The 22,146-nt window shown below is 39.5% G+C and overlaps 1 protein-coding gene across 1 annotated transcript in view; it reads right to left on the minus strand.

Annotated features, from left to right (window-relative positions):
• Window positions 1-22,146, minus strand: part of LOC129824178 (corticotropin-releasing factor receptor 2-like) — an 87,113-nt gene that overhangs the window by 5,145 nt on the left and 59,822 nt on the right. The window contains exons 3-10 of the mRNA XM_055883610.1: window positions 20,352-20,437; window positions 14,288-14,394; window positions 13,760-13,877; window positions 13,502-13,655; window positions 8,750-8,810; window positions 7,769-7,841; window positions 7,524-7,609; window positions 1,027-1,162 (exon numbers count right to left, since the gene is read on the minus strand). Coding sequence (XP_055739585.1) covers window positions 1,027-1,162; window positions 7,524-7,609; window positions 7,769-7,841; window positions 8,750-8,810; window positions 13,502-13,655; window positions 13,760-13,877; window positions 14,288-14,394; window positions 20,352-20,437 — 821 coding nt within the window. The remainder of the gene's footprint in view (window positions 1-1,026; window positions 1,163-7,523; window positions 7,610-7,768; window positions 7,842-8,749; window positions 8,811-13,501; window positions 13,656-13,759; window positions 13,878-14,287; window positions 14,395-20,351; window positions 20,438-22,146) is intronic.

The raw sequence follows: 22,146 nt of genomic DNA on the forward strand, positions 1-22,146 counted from the left end.
ACAGTAGGTGCACACAGGTTGAGAGACCACTTGAGGTGACAGATGATATACTGTAGGGTGTAATCATTAGTACAACAGTTGCAAATGAGAGTTTCAATTGGACAAATTCAGGTATGTTTATCCCTGTTTTGTTCCTTTTGCTTGCGCTTAAGAAAAGTTTTTCAACAGAATCGGCGGAATGAATACACACCTGATCACCCGTAAACACAATTCACTTTCATAGCAGCCACATTCTATTCCTTCTCGCATCTATGCTCTCTCCTCTCACCATTTCCCTTCGCTTGTGGACTTCAACACATTAGGCTAAAAAAGCTTTCCAAGCCAAACTATATCATAACTGCTACACACAGCCTAAAGTAGTTGTCAACATATTAGCTAATGTAAAGTCAACATAGCATATAGAACTAACGCGTTAGTAAACACGCTACAATCATGCAGTAACGTTACAGTGTACAGTCAGTAAACTGGTGTTTACGACATATTCTTTGCCCCAATGAGTAACTTGTAAAGATATGAAAAAAAAAAGCAATTGAATCAATGATTCACAAACGTATAAGAACAATTCGGCACTTCACTTCACATTCAGGGCAGTCTGTATTTCACATTTCAACATAGCAATAATAGAAGTACTGATTCATGATGGAACAGCCTTTTAAGAATAGTCTAAAACTGACCCCTATTCTCTACACACCTTCACTGAGCACCATTAACACATATAGTACAGTCTCCCCACCCACTCAGCCTTGCATTGTGGAGCAAAGGTTTACACCGAGAATACTCAATGTGGACAAACTCACGCCCACATACATTCTCCTGACAGCTCAGAACACTTGATAGTAAAGCAACGGGGGACAGGTTTACAAAGCCTTACAATAGTACAACGGGTCCTTCTTCCACAGGCTATAAAACCTCAAATGAACAGCATATTAAAGCTAAAGAAAATTATAAAGATTTAAAAGGTTCAAGAGTTGTGTGTTCTTGGGAAGGAGCAACTTGGTAAAGAAAAAAAAGACTCCATGATCTTACCTGAAATGATTGTAGAAATGAATTGAAATAAATAAAAACTATTTGCGAGATGTCGTCCTCCCCGGGATTCACAAAAAACAGCATGTAGGTGATCCCCAACAGAGGCAGTAGCACTAATGTCGCTTTTACTGCTTTTCTGTGAAGGAAATAACAGAAAAACAGCAGTACTCCAATTTAGTTACCAAAGTAATTGGTGAAAGTGGTTGCGTCTACAGGGAAGATGTGTAAATGTTTCAATGTACGTACACTTCCAAAGTTTTGGAACACCTACTCATTCAAGGGTGTTTCTTTATTTTTACCTTTTTCTACATTGTAGAATAATAGTGAAGACATCAAAACTATGAAATTACACATATGCAATCAAGTAGTAACGAAAAAAGTGTTAAACAAATCAAAATATATTTTATATTTGAGATTCTTCAGATAGCCACCCTTTGCGTTGATGACAGCTTTGCACACTCTAGCCATTCTCTCAACCAGCTTCATGAGGTTGTCACCTGAAATGCATTTCAATTAACAGGTGTGCCTTCTTAAAAGTTAATTTGTGGAATTTCTTTCCTTCTTAATGTGTTTGAGCCAATCAGTTGTGTTGTGACAAGGTAGGGGGTACAGAAGATAGCCCTATTTGGTAAAAGACCAAGTCCACATTATGGCAAGAACAGCTCAAATAAGCAAAGAGAAACGACAGTCCATCATCACTTTAAGACATGAAGGTCAGTCAATACAGAACATTTCAAGAACTTTGAAAGTTTCTTCAAGTGTAGTCGCAAAAACCATCAAGCACTATGATGAAACTGGCTCTCATGAGGACCGCCACAGGAATGGAAGACCCAGAGTTACCTCTGCTGCAAAGGTTAAGTTCATTAGAGTTACCAGTCTCAGAAATTGCAGCTTAACCTGTCTAGGATCAGCGTGGCGCTAGCGGCACACCCCCCCCCCGCCACTGAAAAACCAGTGCCGCGAAATTCAAAAAAAATATTTTTTTTAAATATTTAACTTTCACACATTAAAGTCCAATACAGCTAATGAAAGACACAGATCTTGTGAATCCAGTCAACATTTCCGATTTTTAAAATGTTTTACAGGGAAGACACAATATGTAAAGATGTACATCTATTACCTAAAAACACATTAGCATAATCCACCATCTTTTATTTGTCCACCAACACCAGTAGCCATCACCAATTCGGCTAAACTAAGATATTTATAGCCCCTAACCAACAAAAAAACTCATTAGATGACAGTCTGATAACATATTTATGGTATGGGATAGGTTTTGTTAGAAAAAAGTGCATATTTCAGGTAGATGGCATAGGTTACAATTGCACCCACCGTCACAAATGGAATAGAAAAACTACTTAGAGCAACGTGTTTACCTACTTACTAATCATCAAACATTTCGTAAAAATACACAGCATACACGAATCGAAAGACACAGATCCTGTGAATACAGACAATATTTCAGATTTTCTAAGTGTCTTACAGCGAAAACACAATAAATCGTTATATTAGCTCAGCACATAGCAATTAGCAGCCCAGCATTGATTCTAGCCAAAGTGAGCGATAAAAGTCAACATCGCCAAAAGATATTAATTTTTTCACTAACCTTCTCAGAATTCTTCCGATGACACTCCTGTAACATCACATTACAACATGCATATACAGTTTGATCGAAAATGTTTATATTTAGCCACCAAAATCATGGTTAGACAATGTGAAATGTAGCTCAGTTGGTCAGAAAATTTCCTTGCGCCACTTAGACAGTGATCTACTCTTATACATAAATACTCATAAACGTGACTAAAAAATATAGTGTGGACAGGGATTGATAGACAATTTAATTCTTAATACAATTGCATTATTACATTTTTTAATTTATCCTTACTTTTCAATACAGTTTGCGCCAAGCGAAGCTACGTCAAAAAACATGGCGTCCTAAGCCACTAAAATGTTTCGACAGAAACACGATTTATCATAATAAAAATGTCCTACCTTGAGCTGTTCTTCCATCAGTATCTTGGGCAAAGGATCCTTTCTTGGGAGGAATCGTCTTTTGGTGGAAAGCTGTCCTCTTGCCATGTGAAAATGCCAACTGCGTTCGGATGAACTGAAAGCGTGCCCACCTATTCACAGCGTTAAAGAAATAAATGTCCCAAAATCGCACTAAACGGATATAAATTGCTATAAAACGCTTTAAATTAACTACCTTATGATGTTTTTAACTCCTATAATGAGTGAAAAGATGACCGGAGAAATATAACAGGCTAAACTAACGCTTGGAACAGGAGAGGGTCGGTGTCCTCCACGCGCGTTACGCAGCAAGAAAAGACTTGCTAGCTACAGGGTTTTTTCATTTGTAGTGCCTGTGAACGCGCAATCGACCCCATTGGAATCGTCATCACGTAAAGGCATCCAGGGGAAGACGTAAGAAGTGTCCATATAGTCATAGCAAAATCAGTGCCCTTTTAACTGACTTCAGAACAGTGGCCAACATTTCTGAAATCTGAATCCATGTCAGGGAAATTGCTGTAGAATGGGCTCTGTTCCACTTAGAGACAAAATTTCAACTCCTATAGAAACTATAGACTGTTTTCTATCCAATAATAATAATAATATGCATATTGTACGATCAAGGATTTTGTGGGAAGCCGTTTCAAAAATTAGCCAAATTAGCATAAATAGTCTAAACAGCGCCCCCATCCCCAACAGGTTAAATAAATGCTTCACAGAGTTCAAGTAACAGACATATCAACATCAACTGTTCAGAGGAGACTGTGTGAATCAGGCCTTCATGGGTGAATTTCTGCAAAGAAACCACTACTAAAGGACACCAATAATAAGCAGATACTTGCTTGGGCCAAGAAACACAAACAATGGACATTCGTCTGGTGGAAAGTTCTCCTTTGGTCTGGAGTCTGTCACGCCCTGATCTGTTTCACCTGTCTTTGTGATTGTCTTCACCCACCTCCAGGTGTCACCTGTTTTCCCCATTAGTCCCTGGATATTTATTCCGGTGTTCCGTGTTTGTCTGTTGCCAGTTTTTCTCGTCTTGTCAAGTCAACCAGTGTGTTTTTCCCTGCTCCTGCTTTTCTTATCTCTCTTTTGCTAGTCCTCCTGGTTTTGACCCTTGCCTGTCTTGACTCTGAACCTACTGGTCTGACCATACTGCCTGCCCTGACCACGAGCCTGCCTGCCACTCTGTACCTCCTGGACTCTGACCTTGTTTATGATCTTTTGCCTGTCCATGACCATTCTCTTGCCTGCCCCTTGGATTATAATAAATATCAGAGACGCAAACCATCTGCCTCCCGTGTCTGCATCTGGGTCTCGCCCTGTGCCCTTACAGGAGTCCAAATTGGAGATTTTTGGTTCCAATCGCCGTGTCTTTGTGAGACTTGGGTGAACGGATGATCTCCGCATGTGTATTTCCCACCGTAAAGCATGGAAGAGGGGGTGTTATGGTGTGGGGGTGCTTTGCTGGTGACACTGTCTGTGATTTACTTTCAAGGCACACTTAAACAGCATGGCTACCACAGTATTTTTCAGCAATACGCCATCCCATCTGGTTTGGGCTTAGTGGTACTATCATTTGTTTTTCAACAAGACAATGACCCAACACACCTCCAGGCTGTGTAAGGGGTATTTTACCAAGAAGGAGAGTGATGGAGTGCTGCATCAGATGACCTGGCCTCCAAAATCCCCAACCTCAACCAAACTGAGGTGGTTAAGAATGAGTCGGACCGCAGAGTGAAGGAAAAGCAGGCAACAAGTGCTCAGCATATGTGTGAACTCCTTCAAGACTGTTGGAAAAGCATTCCAGGTGAAGCTGGTTGAGAGATGGCCAAGAGTGTGCAAAGCTGTCATCAACGCAAAGGGTGGCTATTTGAAGAATCTCAAATATAAAATTGATTTGTTTAACACTTTTTTGGTTACTACATGATTCCATATGTGTGTTTTCATAGTTTGATGTCTTCACTATTATTCTACAATGTCGAAAATAGTAAAAATAATGAAAATGATGAGTAGGATGAGAAGGTGTTCTAAGACTTTGGACCAGTAGTGTATGTCAATACAAAAAAGCACTCCAAGACCTCAAATTTATTTTGGGAGATTGTTTGCTACTTACCATTTCTCACAAAGGATGTTGATAAATGACCCCAAATAATGAATATCAGAGATACATATTCATAGCTAGTAAAGTTAGTAAAGTCTCCTATGAGACTACTTCCTCACTAGGCTCCTATCAGATCAACTAGGAGGGAGATGTACAATATTGGAAAATATCACCTATTGGTCAGATATTTTATAGTGAGTCCACATAATCCGATTGCCACTCAAGGATTGCTAGCAATAGGTATTTGTTTCAGAGTGAAAATGTGATTAATAAAATAAAAATGCAAATTTCTTAAAACTGGGCTTGACTCCAGCAGGTTGATGATAGAAAGGGGTCACGCCCTGACCTTAGAGAGCCTTTTTATGTCTCTAGTTGGTTTGGTCAGGGTGTGATTTGGGGTGGGCGTTCTATGTTTTGTTTTCTATGTTTCTTTATTTCTATGTTTTGGCCGGGTATGGTTCTCAATCAGGGACAGCTGTCTATCGTTGTCTCTGATTGGGAGTCATACTTAGGTAGCCCATTTTCCCTTCTTTCAGGGTGGGTAGTTAACTTTGTTAGAGGCTTCATAGCCCTGTTAAGCTTCACGGTCGTATTGTTTTGTTGGCGACATTCAAATAAAAATAATTACGTATGCTCACCACTCTGCACCTTGGTCTTCTTCCAGCATCGGCCGTGACAAAATTGCTTAGGGTTTTGTGGCCAGAACAAACATCTGACAATATAAGAGGTCCATTTGAGTATCAGGTTGAAAATGGAGAATCTCTATGGGAGACAGTCTTTCATTCTTAATTTCCTCAAATTACGGTGTGATTTTAGGTAATCTACCTAAGCAGTGAAGTAGTTGATGGCCCTGTTAACACATCAAATAGCACCTATTGTATGATATAAATCCACTGTTTGACTTTGAGTAGGGAACCCAATGTCAGCAATATCAGCATTGGAGTAACAGAGGTCTATTCTACAGGACAGAGGTCTGTAGACTTTGCTGGGAATTGAGATGCCCCCTTTTGAGTTTTCAAATAATCCACTAGGAATAAAAGGTTCAATGTGAATCGAGGACAATGAAAGTTGTTCCGGGAATAATATGCAAAAGGCTATTCTCACTGCGCAACATCAGCAGATCATTTGTAAATAAAAAGAGGGGTTCTATTTCAAACAGAAACGATCATCATGGAAAATGTTGTGTGTGTGTGTGTGTGTGTGTGTGTGGGGCCATATCTTTACAGGAATGTTATGTAATGATGCGTGCAAGTTGATTACAGATTGAAGTGATTCACCCCTTATAAAGCAGCTGACCTTATTATCACTTCGTTGAGTAGGAGGGATTTGTTAAACAAATGCCCCATTAATTGCTCCATAAACTGTGAATGTTGAGGGGAGGTTGTAATAACTGCAATAACTGTGGGTTGGCAGTCTCACATCACGATACAATGTATCAGACTAAGGACGAAGACCATGTTAGGACAAAGACCATGTTGTTTGAAATGTTATTGTGTCACCTTTATTAAAACGTTTGCGTATGAAGCAACCAAAAAGTGAGCGGACGTTCCCTTATTCTCTATGAATTAGTGTAACTCTTGGCAAATCCTATAGTGTACGGCATTGGTTTGTCAGGTGTTTCTTTTTTCTTCCCCTGACTGTCTTCAAGGCACCAGCATCAGAGGGAATAACAAAATGTTAGGAAACCAGATACGGGTGTTCTGTGGTGATAACGCTCTTGGAAAGACCCGTGCCTCTCTCCCATTCAGTCACATAGCCTTTCTGCTGAAATGATAGGAAGAGATTGTTCCTCTCAGCAAAATGTCACTTCTGGATGACTTTATATTTGCAACATTTTGGGACAGTCAAAATGTATTTAAGAATCCTCCTTTGGCATTAGGGTGGATTCCTTCTGAGGTCTAAATGAGTTTGGTTTGAATAATTAACTCTTATAACTCCTCAAACTTGCTATAGAGAATCTCTTTGAGTTTCTACAGGGCAAAAAAAGCATCGGTTAAAACTCAATGGTTCAACGTTAACGAACACTTCCACTGTCTCACTGAAAAACACTGCGGGAAGCAATGGAGGCAAAATGCAGAATATAATATTTTTTTATTTAACGTTTATTTAACTAGGCAAGTCAGTTAAGAACAAATTCTTATTTACAATGACGGCCTACACCCGGACAACGCTGGGTCAATTGCGCCGCCCTATGGGACTCAAACTGGAATCAAACTTGTGCGTCGCCCTATGGGACTCAAAGCCTGGAATCAAACTGAGAAGCAGTGACTTAGACCGCGGCGCCACTCGGGAGCCCCCCCGAGTGAATATTAAATGGAGGTCAAGTAATCTTAATATGGCATGCGATATTTCAAATAACAACCCCACAGGAGTAGTGACTCACCTGTACTGTATAGTTTCTGACGTGGTAGAAGCTCTCAACTTGGTCATAAGGATTCTTACTATGTTGAAGAGGAAAACGAAGTTTATCTAGCAGAGAACACAGATGGAAAACTTTCATTAGGAGTTCATTATGTAGAACATGATGTTTTAGTAATGAAAAAATAACTAAAGGAAGTGAAATTTGTTGCAGTTGCATTAGGGCAGCAAAGAAATTAAACAGTGAGAGACAATAGTCTTGTTACCTACCAAAAGCACAAGGATGACCGGCCCTTGATAAATGTAGTCAATATACTTTCCAGGTTCTTTCCCAAACCAGCATCTGTTGACACACATTAAAATAATGGCTTTTTGAAGTGTTGCATATAAAACAACATCCTTTGAATCAATCTATATTCCATTACTTTCCAGAGTTTCCAAGTTAGAAATTGCTATAATTGAAATAAAATTGGAGATGAAATGTACTCTTTTGGTTAGCCAAGAAGTGCCTTGATAATTGTAGCATAAACATCACAGTCAAAACATATACAACATGACCTCTAACTATTGAACTGCAGTCTGACTTTATTCTATTAAAAAGGACAGCAATTGCATTTTCAAATAAACTGAGCTATCAATTGCCTTTCATAACCTCTTTAGATTACATTAATGATCCTCTTGTAAATGCTACAGTGAATGCCCCTTTGACACCTATAATACAGTAAATTGCTGATTCACCTTGAATCCGTACTGGTAGTGGCTCCACAATACTAAAAGGATTCAAGTACTACACTGTACTACAAAGGATATAAGACATCTTTCAAGGTTTATCTGTGACTAACAAATGTACAATGGCATTCATGTAGAGGTGTAGGATCTTAATCTGATCACCCTGTTGCAGCAGAACTTTCCTGCAATGCAGGACATTTTGAATGTGTAGTTTTCATTTCCACTTTGAAATGTCAGACTTCCTTATGAAAACTGTATCAATCTGTACAGAAATGTCAAGGAATTATAATCCACATAATAATTAACATTTCTTGTCGCTAAAGGATCATTTTTCTGCTCAAATTAAGATCCTACGTCTGTATAGGTTTCTTTGCAATCTATCAAAGGTCATTAACCTTCACCTTTGATGGACCCTCAGCTTATAAAATGGTTAGTCAGATACAACGAAATACCTACAACACAAACAATGTATTAATGCTTGAGATTTCATTGTTGTTGTTTAAATTGAAATTGTGCACTTACTGTTCATTTTCATTATAAAGCTTCCCAATGGCCCAAGCAACAATAATAGGACATGGAATACCTGAAAGAAATACAAAAATGAATTTTTATTTGCCAATATTGTGAAAGTTGGTGCTAACCCTGCTCCAGAGCGATGTATCTTAGCCCAGGGATAAAGAGGCTGTTAGCCCTGAGCTAAGTGCAGTAAAAACTAGGCTAATTAGAATCAGACTGCTGCATTTAGAAGCTATTACAGAGATGAAATAAAGGGATCCATTGAGGCCAGTTGGATCCTTCCAGTTCTACTTTGATCTGGCTTAAGGACTTCTTATCTTGCTGGTCCCCAGTGTTGGACAGATAAAGTGAAATCTGTTCTACTTCCTACATTTCTTAATAAGTGATCATTAAGGATCTGAAGAAGCTGGGCACTGATGACATTGATAACTTTTATAACTGGCTGGAGTGGATCTACTAAATCAACGTGTTTAAAAATGTTATTATGTGTTCATTATCTCCTTGAAGACCAACAGGTAAACTACATGACCCAATTAGTATTTAACTTAAACTAACCACCCTGACTACTCAAAACAAAGTGTTTAAAATATTTGTTAGTAGAAAGGAAGTAACAAAATCCACCAAAGCGATTCCTCTCTGTGAAGGAGAAAATATTTAATTTGCTTTTTGTTTACTTAATTTACTGATTAAGAGGATGGCAGTAATGAGTTTCAAATTCACTTTAAAATGAACCTCTCGAGAACAAAAATAATACTATGATGCGAAAAGACTACATGAAACGCATGACAAGTCGGTCTTTGCACCAACTGACCTAGACAACGGATAGTTGCTTTAATCAACAAAAAAGAGAAGATAGTCTATGTTAAGGTTACCCCCATGCCAGACATACTTATTAGAACTGATGATGCCCGAGAGTAAGAACCAAGTCTAGTCACTGTAATGTCTGAATTGAGAGATCATACTTCAATGTTGGAAATAGGATTCTACTTCAAAGCTGAGACCTGCGCTTGAAAACCACTTGATCATCAGTGGAACTGTGATGGACTGAGGGTAAACTCAATATTTGGAAGATGTTCTACATTGTGTAGATAGCACCAACTGACTGTGCAAGGTTATTTACTTATACACAATAAAGACATCTTCTTGAAGCTACAAAATCAATTCCTTCTGTCATCCCACTGCTGACACCAATACATCCCACTGCTGAAATCTATGTACCTCCCACTTGTGAAACCAATGGACTGTAACAATTCCACATCCCCTCCACTACACACCTGAATTAACAAGTGTGAGTGAACAACCTTTGGTTAATTCCATTTTGAGGCCAAGATGAGATTTCTAATAACTACACTGGGTGTGTTACTATACTGTACTATATCCTATACCCTAATAACTATACTGGGTGTGTCACGATCGTGTGGCGGATTAACGGACCAAAATGCAGCAGTTGGAAAATATGCCATCTTCTTTTATTTTAACACGAAGATGAACACGACACAAAAACACTTTAACAAAACAACAAAATAACCGTGAAGCTACAAACGTTGTGCACAAACATACAGGCTACTAACGTTCTTACATAGACAATTACCCACAACCAATGAGAGCCTATGGCTACCCTAAATAAGGCTCCCAATCAGAGACAACCGAAATCAGCTGTCTCTAATTGGGAACTCATTGAGGTAACCATAGACTCTCCTAGATAACTAACCAACATAGACAACGCTAGACATATACACTCAACACAAAACCATCTACTACACCCCATAACCCCTTTACCAAATAAACACCCAAAACCAACAAAACATAAACATTCCCCATGTCACACCCTGACCTAACTAAAATAATAAAGAAAACAAAGAATAATAAGGCCAGGGCGTGACAGGGTGTGTAACTATACTGTACTATATCCTATACCCTAATAACTATACTGGTGTGTTACTATACTGTACTATATCCTATACCCTAATAACTATACTGGGTGTGTTACTATACTGTACTATATCCTATACCCTAATAACTATACTGGTGTGTTACTATACTGTACTATATCCTATACCCCAATAACTATACTGGGTGTGTTACTATACTGTACTATATCCTATACCCTAATAACTATACTGGGTGTGTTACTATACTGTACTATATCCTATACCCTAATAACTATACTGGTATGTTACTATACTGTACTATATCCTATACCCTAATAACTATACTGGGTGTGTTACTATACTGTACTATATCCTATACCCTAATAACTATACTGGTGTGTTACTATACTGTACTGTATCCTATACCCCAATAACTATACTGGTGTGTTACTATACTGTACTATATCCTATACCCTAATAACTATACTGGTGTGTTACTATACTGTACTATATCCTATACCCTAATAACTATACTGGGTGTGTTACTATACTGTACTATATCCTATACCCCAATAACTATACTGGTGTGTTACTATACTGTACTGTATCCTATACCCCAATAACTATACTGGTGTGTTACTATACTGTACTATATCCTATACCCTAATAACTATACTGGGTGTGTTACTATACTGTACTATATCCTATACCCTAATAACTATTCTGTGTTTTACTATACTGTACTATATCCTATACCCTAACGTACAATATGTTCAAAGGATTCACATAAATGCGACCTATTTACAGATCCATCCAGATCTATGTTTTATCCCATTGCATACATAGTCCTACATTACATGTCATATAAAGAAAATGTCAAAATGGCTCAGCAGTGAGCTGAGCTGAGCTGAATGACTGAAGCGTGCTCCAGTGCAGTTTCAGGAGCCTCTCCATTGTGGGAGTTGGTTTCTAACATGCAATGTGCTTTCACTACCACTTCAGCTCTAGGTGAGTGTGGATAATTATGTGGTGATGACTGGGGGCATCTGCTGCCTGTCCCATTAAGCTCTCGCTCAATCGCAGGCCTGAACTGATGTACAACCACCTCGAACTTCCGCGCACTCCAATAGCATTTTCTCTTTTCTTGAAATTAGACACTTCTGTTAATCTCACAAAATGCTTTGTGGGGAATGTTTTGCTAATATTTAGCTGCATTGTCTAAGCTTGTCTACTCAAGCATGTACTGTAGCATTCACGCTTTGTGATGTGGAGTGAATTAATAAAAACACTACACAAACTAGTGTAGATCACTCCATAGATCAACAACTTTCATAAAACCCTTGAGTTATTAAGGGGCCAGTGTACAAAAAAATAACTACCACAGCTTTCTGCAGCGATATGCCATCCCATCTGGTTTTTGCTTTGTGGTACCATGCTTCTGTAAGGATTGACGCTGGTAGAGACGAGAAGCAGGTACAGGGAGTGAACATTTAATGGCAACAGACATGGAACAGGACAGCACAGCGTCTGGACATGAACACATAACGACATTAATGCAGACACAGGGAACAAACAGGGGAGCAGACAGTTATAGATGGGGCAATCAACAAAGGGAAGGAGTCCAGGTGAGTCCAATGAGCGCTGCCGTGCGTAATGATGATGTCAGGTGTGCGTAATGAAGGGCAGCCTGGCGCATTCGAGCGCCAGAGAGGGAGAGTGGGAGTATGCGTGACAGCTTCACCCTAGGGATAGTGCCAGGTTTCCTCCAGACGTGACACTTGGCATTCAGGCCAAATAGTTATATCTTGGTTTCGTCAGTCCAAAGAATCTTGTTTCTCATGGTCTGAGAGTCCTTTAGGTGCCTTTTGGCAAGCTCCAAGCGAGCTGTTATGCGCCTTTTACTGAGGAGTGGGTTCCGTCTGGCCACTGTACCATAAAGGCCAGATTGGTGGAGAGTGTTGTCCTTCGGGAAGGTTCTCCCATCTACACAGAGGAACTCTGGAGCTCTGTCAGAGTGACCATCAGGTTCTTGGTCACCTCCCTGACCAAGGCCGTTCTCTACCGATTGCTCAGTTTGGCCGGGCGACCAGTTATAGGAAGAGTCTGTGGGCTTTCAAACTTCTTCCATTTAAGAATGATGTTCTTGGGGACCTTCAATTCTGAAGTAATGTTTTGGTAACCTTCCCCAGATCTGTGCTTCGACAAAAGCCTGTCTCGGAGCTCTACGGACAATTCCTTCGACCATATGGCTTGGTTTTTACTCTGACATGCACTTTCACCTGTGTGACCTTATATAGACAGGTGTGTGCCTTTCCAAATCATGTCCAATCAATTTAATTTACCATAGGTGGACTCCAATCAAGTTGTAGAAACAGCTCAAGGATGATCAATGGAAACCGGATGCACCTGAGCTCAATTTCGAGTCTCATAGCAAAGGGTCTGAATACGTATGTAAATAAGGTATTTCTGTTTTGTATTTTTAAGAAATGTGCAAACATTTATAAAAACCTGTTTTCGCTTTGTCATTATGGGGTATTGTGTGTAGATTGATGTGGATTTTTTTTATTTAATCAATTTTAGAATAAGACTAACATAACAAAATTTATTTTTTTAACAGACTGTCATAATGGCTCATATATGATTGACAGATTGACAAAATAGGGAAAAAAAACATTTACCATTTCATGTTTCATATTTAGACAGTGTTAATGCTGCTGTGTGTATGGCTGCTATCTAGGGTTTTATGATTGATATTAAATCAAATCAAATTTTCTTGGTCACATACACATATTTAGCAGATGTTATTGCGAGTGTAGTGAAATTCGTGTGTTCCTAGCTTGTGTTTCTTATCAGTCACATGTCACAGTCTGACATGTGCAGTACTTACACCAGCCAATGAACAAGAAGACCCATTTCTTTAGCTTGTCCGTAGAATAAGTCATCACAATGGCTGTGTGAAGGTAGCATCCTTCAACAAACATCCAGAAAAAATTGGTCACCACAAAATAGTTATATATCGTTGTTATAAGGCGACACCAAGGCTGTAGAAAGACATAAAATGAGTTAGGTATTAGTGCAATGAAAAGCTTAACATTCATGTGAATTGTAAAAAAAAAAAAAAAAAAAAATATGTAACGAATGTTACCTCATTGCTCTCATGTATATTGTGGTCAATCAGCTGAAGTAGGAACCACATAACATTCCTCAAAATGAAGGTTGTTATCAAGTTCCAGTGGATTATGTTTCGAAGGCATCTTATGCTCCTAGAAATATACAGAACATTAGAAATTTGAAAAAACAACAATGTTTTATATACCTAAAATTACAATATTCCAATCAAAAACATATTCCTAAAGTAGGCGACAACATTTTATTCTTGGGTACAATTTACTTGATATTATATTTGACCTTTTTTAGATTAACAAGCATCAAAACACAGTTTACATACAAAGACACCAAAAAATCATCTATAATCTAGATGAAATATATGATTAGTGAAGGTTTTGAGATATACTCAACATACGTGTGTTTTCAACTGAGAGGGACCTCTTCATTTTACATTAAATGTGTTAATGGGGGGCAATCCTGCAGTTCAAATAAATGTTGCTCATTGTTTTGTAAGAGGTCACATGTACCGCAAATTAATTTAGAAGGGTACTATGGCTGTACTTGCCTTAAGCATAAGAAGAGAACGAAGGCCACGACAAGAGCTCCCACAGAAATACAGTGCCCTAGGTAGTTGATGATCAGAGCAACCTTATAGTGCATTGGATATTTCCTCTGAGGAGAGAATATCACAAGTTCTACTTCAAAATCTCGAAAGACACAAAATGATTAACACAAAATTATACAGGTAACTGCACCTTGGCATAGATTCTACAAGTGTCTGAGACTCTATTGGAGGGATGCAACACCGTACTTCCACGAGAAATTCCATAATTCTGTGTTTTGTTGATGGTGGTGGAAAACGCTGTCTCAGGCACTGGTGACTGAGATGGCCATGGCATATGGTTTACATCGTTTTTATGCTCATCAAACCATTCAGTGACCACTCATGCCCTGTGGATGGGGGCATTGTCATCCTATGGGGGAATAGCCATGGTAGCAAAAATAATGCCCGAAGTAATTGCCTGCCCAGCATTTTTATACATAACCCAAAGCATGATGGGATGTTAATTGCGTGATTAATTTAGGAACCACACCTGTGTGGAAGCACCAGCTTTCAATGTACTTTATATACCTCATTTACTTGGGTTTCCATTATTTTGGCAGTTACCTGTACATACACGTTGACAGAGACATGCATTTGCAATGCAGAATTCACCTTCAAAAGATATCAATAAAACTAAACATGGAAATGTGGAACATTCTGATAAATTACCTACTTTAGCTGACTGGATTAGTAACAATGAACAAACATTACAAAAAGCTAGGATTTTATTTGTTTCCAATTTTCTTGTGAATTTCAGAAATCAGAGCTTTGTATGTTGAGCTAATATTTGAAGTAGCTGCTTTTGAAACATAAAAAGAAAGTAGCTGCTAATGTCATTAACTGATTTGGAGGGGGGGGGGGGGGGGGAGCAGTCTAGAGCCAGTTGCCCTGTACACACTAACCTTAAATTTGACTGTATTATTAAAAACTGATGGACATTTTTGTCTCTAAACAAGTGGATTATTTATCTTTAGGCTCCCCCGATGGAATAACTACAGTATATATATAAAAAAAGTTTATAGATGTAACTTAATTAGATTATATACAGTGGGGCAAAAATGTATTTAGTCAGCCACCAATTGTGCAAGTTCTCCCATTTAAAAAGATGAGAGAGGCCTGTAATTTTCATCATAGGTACACTTCAACTATGACAGACAAAATGAGAAAAAAAATCCTGAAAATCACATAGTAGGATTTTTAATGAATTTATTTGCAAATTATGGTGGAAAATAAGTATTTGGTCACCTACAAACAAGCAAGATTTCTGGCTCTCACAGACCTGTAACTTCTTCTTTAAGAGGCTCCTCTGTCCTCCACTCGTTACCTGTATTAATGGCACCTGTTTGAACTTGTTATAGTATAAAAGACACCTGTCCACAACCTCAAACAGTCACACTCCAAACTCCACTATGGCCAAGACCAAAGAGCTGTCAAAGGACACCAGAAACCAAATTGTAGACCTGCACCAGGCTGGGAAGACTGAATCTGCAATAGGTAAGCAGCTTGGTTTGAAGAAATCAACTGTGGGAGCAATTATTAGGAAATGGAAGACATACAAGACCACTGATAATCTCCCTCGATCTGGGGCTCCACGCAAGATCTCACCCCGTGGGGTCAAAATGATCACAAGATCAAAAATCCCAGAACCACACGGGGAGACCTAGTGAATGACCTGCAGAGAGCTGGGACCAAAGTAACAAAGCCTACCATCAGCAAGGGCATTGAAGATGAAACGTGGCTGGGTCTTTCAGCATGACAATGATCCCAAACACACTGCCCGGGCAACGAAGGAGTGGCTTCGTAAGAAGCATTTCAAGGTCCCGGAGTGGCCTAGCCAGTCTCCAGATCTCAACCCCATAGAAAATCTTTGGATGTAGTTGAACATCCGTGTTGCCCATCAACAGCCCCAAAACATCACCGCTCTAGAGGAGATCTGCATGGAGGAATGGGCCAAAATACCAGCAATAGTGTGTGAAAACCTTGTGAAGACTTACAGAAAACGTTTGACCTCTGTCATTGCCAACAAAGGCTATATAACAAAGTATTGAGATAAACTTTTGTTATTGACCAAATACTTATTTTCCACCATAATTTGCAAATAAATTCATAAAAAATCCTACAATGTGATTTTCTGCATTTTCTTTTCTCATTTTGTCTGTCATAGTTGAAGTGTACCTATGATGAAAATTACAGGCCTCTCTCATCTTTTTAAGTGGGAGAACTTGCACAATTGGTGGCTGACTAAATACTTTTTTGCCCCACTGTATACACTACCGTTCAAAAGTTTGGGGTCACTTAGAAATGTCCTTATTTTCCATGAAAACACTTATTTATCCTGGTTTTAACTAGGAAAGTCAGTTGAGAATTCTTATTTACAATGACAGCCTCCCGGGGAACAGTGTGTTAACTACCTTGTTCAGAGGCAGAACGACAGATTACCTTGTCTGCTCGGGGATTCAATCCATTAACCTTTCAGTTACTGGCCCAACGCTCTAACCACTAGGCTACCTGCCGCCACATACATGAAATGAGTTGCAAAATGAATAGGACATATAGTCAAGGCGTTGACAAGGTTATAAATAATAATTGCGTCCTTCAAACTTTGCATTCGTCAAAGAATCCTCCATTTGCAGCAAGTACAGCCTTGCAGACCTTTGGCATTCTAGTTGTCAATTTGTTGAGGTAATCTGAAGAGATTTCACCCCATGCTTCCTGAAGCGCCTCCCACAAGTTGGATTGGCTTGATGGGCACTTCTTACGTACCTTACAGTCAAGCTGCTCCCACAACAGCTCAATAGGGTTGAGATCCGGTGACTGTGCTGGCCACTCTATTATAGATTGAATACCAGCAGACTGCTTCTTCCCTAAATAGTTATTGTATAGTTTGGAACTGTGCTTTGGGCCATTGTCCTGTTAAGCGCTGTCCACAGGGTATGGCATGGTGTTGCAAAATGGAGTGATAGCCATCCTTCTTCAAGATCCCTTTTACCATGTACAAATCTCCCACTTTAACACCACCAAAGCACTCCCAGACCTCCACCATGCTTGACAGATGGCATCAAGCACTCCTCCCTCCAGCATCTTAATTTTTTCTGCGTCTGACGAATGTTCATCTTTGTGATCCGAACACCTCAAACAAAGATTTGTCTGTCTATAACACTTTTCTCCAATCTTCCTCTGTCCAGTGTCCGGGTTATTTTGCCCATCTTAATCTTTTCTTTTTATTGGCCAGTCTGAGATATGGCTTTTTCTTTGCAACTCTGCCTAGGCGGCCAGCATCCCGGAGTCGCCTCCTCACTGTTGACGTTGAGACTGGTGTTTTGCGGGTACTATTTAATGAAGCTGCCAGTTGAGGACTTGTGAGGTGTCTGTTTCTCAAACTAGAGACTCTAATGTACTTGTGCTCTTGCTCAGTTGTGCACCAGGGCCTTCCACTCCTCTTTCTATTCTGGTTAGAGACAGTTTGCACTGTTCTGTGAAGGGAGTAGTACACAGCGTTGTACGAGATCTTCAGTTTCTTGGCAATTTCTCGCATGGAATAGCCTTCATTACTCAGAACAAGAATAGACGTACGAGTTTCAGAAGAAAGTTATTTGTTTCTGGCCATTTTGAGCCTGTAATCAAACCCACAAATGCTAATGCTCCAGATACTCAACTAGTCTAAAGAAGGCCAGTTTTATTGCTTCTTTAATCAGAACAACAGTTTTCAGCTGTGCTAACATAATTGCAGAAGGGTTTTATAATGATCAATTAGCCTTTTAAAATGATCAACTTGGATTAACTAACACAACGTGCCATTGGAACACAGGAGTGATGGTTGCTGATAATGGGCCTCTGTACTCCTATGTAGACATTCCATTAAAAAAAAATCTGCCGTTTCCAGCTACAATAGTCATTTACAACATTAACAATATCTACATTGTATTTCTGATCAATTTGATGTTATTTTAATGGACAAAAAAATAGCTTTTCTTTCAAAAACAAGGATATTTCTAAATGACCCCAAACTTTTGAACGTTAGTGTACAGTACCAGTCAAAAGTTTGGACACACCTACTCATTCAAGGATGTTCTTTATTTTTACTAATTTCTACATTGTAGAATAATAGTGAAGACATCAAAACTATGAAATAACACACATGGAATCATGTAGTAACCAAAAAAGTGATAACCAAATCAAAATATATTGTATATTTGAAATTCTTCAAATTGCCACCCTTTGCCTTGATGACAGCTTTACACACTCTTGGCATTCTCTCAACCAGCTTCATGAGCTTGTCACCTGGAACGCATTTCAAATAACAGGTGTGCATTCTTAAAAGTTAATTTGTGGAATTTCTATCCTTCTTAATGTGTTTGAGCCAATCAGTTGTGTTGTGACAAGGTAGGGATGGTATGCAGAAGATAGCTCTTTTTGGTAAAAGACCAAGTCCATATAATGGCAAGAACAGCTCAAATAAGCAAAGAGAAACAACAGTCCATCATTACTTTAAGGCATGGTTTAAGGTCAGTCAATGTGGAAAATGTCAAGAACTTTGAAAGTTTCTTCAAGTGCAGTCGCAAAAAAACACCAAGTGCTATGACGAAACTGGCTCTCATGAGGACCGCCACAGGAAAGGAAGACCCAGAGTTACCTCTGCTGCAGAGAATAAGTTCATTCGAGTTAACTGCACCACAGAAATTGCAGCCCAAATAAATGCTTCACACAGTTGAAGTAAGAGACACATCTCAACATCAACTGTTCAGAGGAGACTGTGTGAATCAGGCCTTCATGGTCAAATGAAGGCCTGATTCAAGAAACCACTACTAAAGGACACCAATAATAAGGAAATCTATCCTTTGGTCTGATGAGGTCTTTTTGAGACGCAGAGTAGGGGAATGGATGATCTCTGCATGCGTGGTTCCCACCGTGAAGCATGGAGGAGGAGGTGTGATGGTGTCGGGGTACTTTGCTGGTGACACTGTGTGTGATTTATTTAGAATTCAAGGCACACTTAATCAGCATGGCTACCACAGCATTCTGCAGCGATATGCCATCCCATCTGGTTTGCGATAGTGGGACAGTCATGTGTTTTTCAACAGGACAATGACCCAACACACCTGTGTAAGGGCTATTTGACCAAGATGAAGAGTGATGGAACGCTGCATCAGATGACCAAGCCTCCATAATCACCTGATCTCAACCCAATTATATTATTGGAGTTTGACCACAGAGTGAAGGAAAAGAGGCCAAGATGTGCTCAGCATATGTGGGAACACCTGCAAGACTGTTGGAAAAGCATTCCAGGTGAAGCTGGTTGAGAGAATGCCAAGAGAACACCAAGAGTTTGCAAACCTGTCATCAAGGCAAAGGGTGGCAACTTTGAAGAAAAACAAATCAAAATATATTTTAAATTTGAGTTAACACTTTTTTGGTACTACATTATTTCATATGTGTTATTTCATAGTTTCGATGTCTTCACTATTATTATACAATGAGAAAATAGTAAAAAATTTACTTTTGACTGGTACTGCATACATACATACATACATACATACATACATACATACATACATACATACATACATACATACATACACAGTTGAAGTTTACATACACTTAGGTTGGAGTCATTAAAACTCGTTTTTCAACCACTCCACAAACTATAGTTTTGTCAAGTCAGTTAGGACATCTACTTTGTGCATGACACAAGTCATTTTTACAACAATTGTCTACAGACAGATTATTTCACTTATAACTCACTGTATCACAATTCCAGTGGGTCAGAAGTTTACATACACTAAGTTGACTGTGCCTTTAAACAGCATGGACAATTCCAGAAAACGATGTCATGGATTTAGAAGCTTCTGATAGGCTAATTGACATCATTTGAGTCAATTGGAGGTGTACCTGTGGATGTATTTCAAGGCCTACTTTCAAACTCCGTGCCTCTTTGTTTGACATTGTGGAAAAATCAAAAGAAATCAGCCTAAACCTCAGGAAAAAAACATGGAGACCTTGATCTGAATACACAAGTCCTACCAACCTTCTCCTCCAAAATGGGTTCACAACTGGAGTAGTTGCTCTTCAGAGCCCACGTTCCATTATCTATGCATTCTCTGTATGCGCTCCCTGCGAAAAGAGGAGCGAGAGGATCGTAAACTTATGGTCACATTACTTATGGGATACAATGTAAGTAAAAGTACATTCAACGGAGTTAACAGAAAGAGTGTGGGTGTGTGGTTAAAATCAATGGGGAAGCCACGGGAGGGCTTCCCCAATTATCACAACCTATGTTGTGATAATTGCATTGTTTGTTCTATAAGCCATTAGAAATGCTTTTATAGGGCATCGTAGTAGCCAGTATAAGACCGATAAACCATAGCCTACATCGTTTCAGACACAGTTCCAAAAGACAAGTGTCACACAGCGCCAGAATAAATTCAAACACAGACGTTTGCCAAATTATCAGATTTAAAACTGGACACACACTATATATACACAAATGTATGTGGACACCCTTCAAATTAGTGGATTTGGCTATTTCAGCCACAACCCATTGCTGACAGGTGTATAAAATCCAGCACACCGCCATGCAATCTCCATAGACAAACACTGCCAATAGAATGGCCTTACTGAAGAGCTCAACATGGCATCGTCATAGGATGCCACCTTTTCAACAAGTCAGTTCATAACATTTCTGCTCTGCTAGAGCTTCCCCGGTCTAGTGGAAACATCTATGACCAACAACGGCTCAGCTGCGAAGTGGTAGGCCATACAAGAATCCTGAAGCGCGTAGCATGCAAAAAGTAGGAATAATGGTCTGAGGCTGTTTTTCATGGTTTGGCCTAGGTCCCTTAGTTCCAGTCAAGGGAAATCTTAACGCTCCAGCATACAACATTCTAGACGATTTCCTGTTTCAGCATGACAGTGCCCCCGTGCACAATGTGAGGTCCGTACAGAAATGCTTTGTCAAGATAGGTGTGGAGGAACTTGACAGAGCCCTGATCTCAACCCTATCGAACACCTGTGGGATGAATTGTAATGACGAATGCGAGCCAGGCTTAATCGCCCAACATCAGTGCCCGACCTCACTAATGCTCTTGTGGCTAAATGGAAATCCCCGCAGCAATGTACCAACATAAGTGGAAAGCCTTTCAAGAAGAGTGGAGGCTGTTATAACAGCAAAGGCGGGACCAACTCCACATGATTTTGGAATTAGATGTTAGACGAGCAGGTGTCCACATACTTTTGGTCATGTAGTGTATGTCCTGTTTAAGTACACAAATAAAAATGTAACAAACACTTAAATGACCAACACAGCATGGTCCAATGTAAGTTAAAGTTAGTTGGCGAAGTTCAAATCACCATCGGTATCCTCAAAATGTAATAATGTTCTAAAAGAGTTTTCCGGAGCAGCAATATTAAAATAGCCTAATGCGAAATTTGTAGGCTAACTATAGGTAGAAGCCCCCGGAAGAGCGCGCAACAGAGCAGTGTACTGCCTACACTCGGTTTGTTTAAATGAAATAATGTTCATTAAATTGCTTGTAGTAGTAGCTAAAGTTTGTATTGCTACTGATTCAGTGACGTGGTCAGCCTTTACTGCTGGGACTGCAAGTTTGTGTCCCGGTTTCCTGTTAAGTACATTTAAGTAGCAGTTAGCTGCTAGACATCAAGAAAATGGAGCGGGCTAACACTAGCAGTGCTAGCCCACTGGTGTTTTTATCCACAGCTGAGCACAAATGCCTCAGGTGTGAGACGATTTTCACACAATCACAAGATAACGATAAGGTGGTACTGGAAATTGGACATGGATTTGTCTGCTCTAAATGCACCAC

The sequence above is a fragment of the Salvelinus fontinalis genome, chromosome 26, assembly GCF_029448725.1.
Source record: "Salvelinus fontinalis isolate EN_2023a chromosome 26, ASM2944872v1, whole genome shotgun sequence".
In the NCBI taxonomy this organism is placed as follows: domain Eukaryota; kingdom Metazoa; phylum Chordata; class Actinopteri; order Salmoniformes; family Salmonidae; genus Salvelinus; species Salvelinus fontinalis.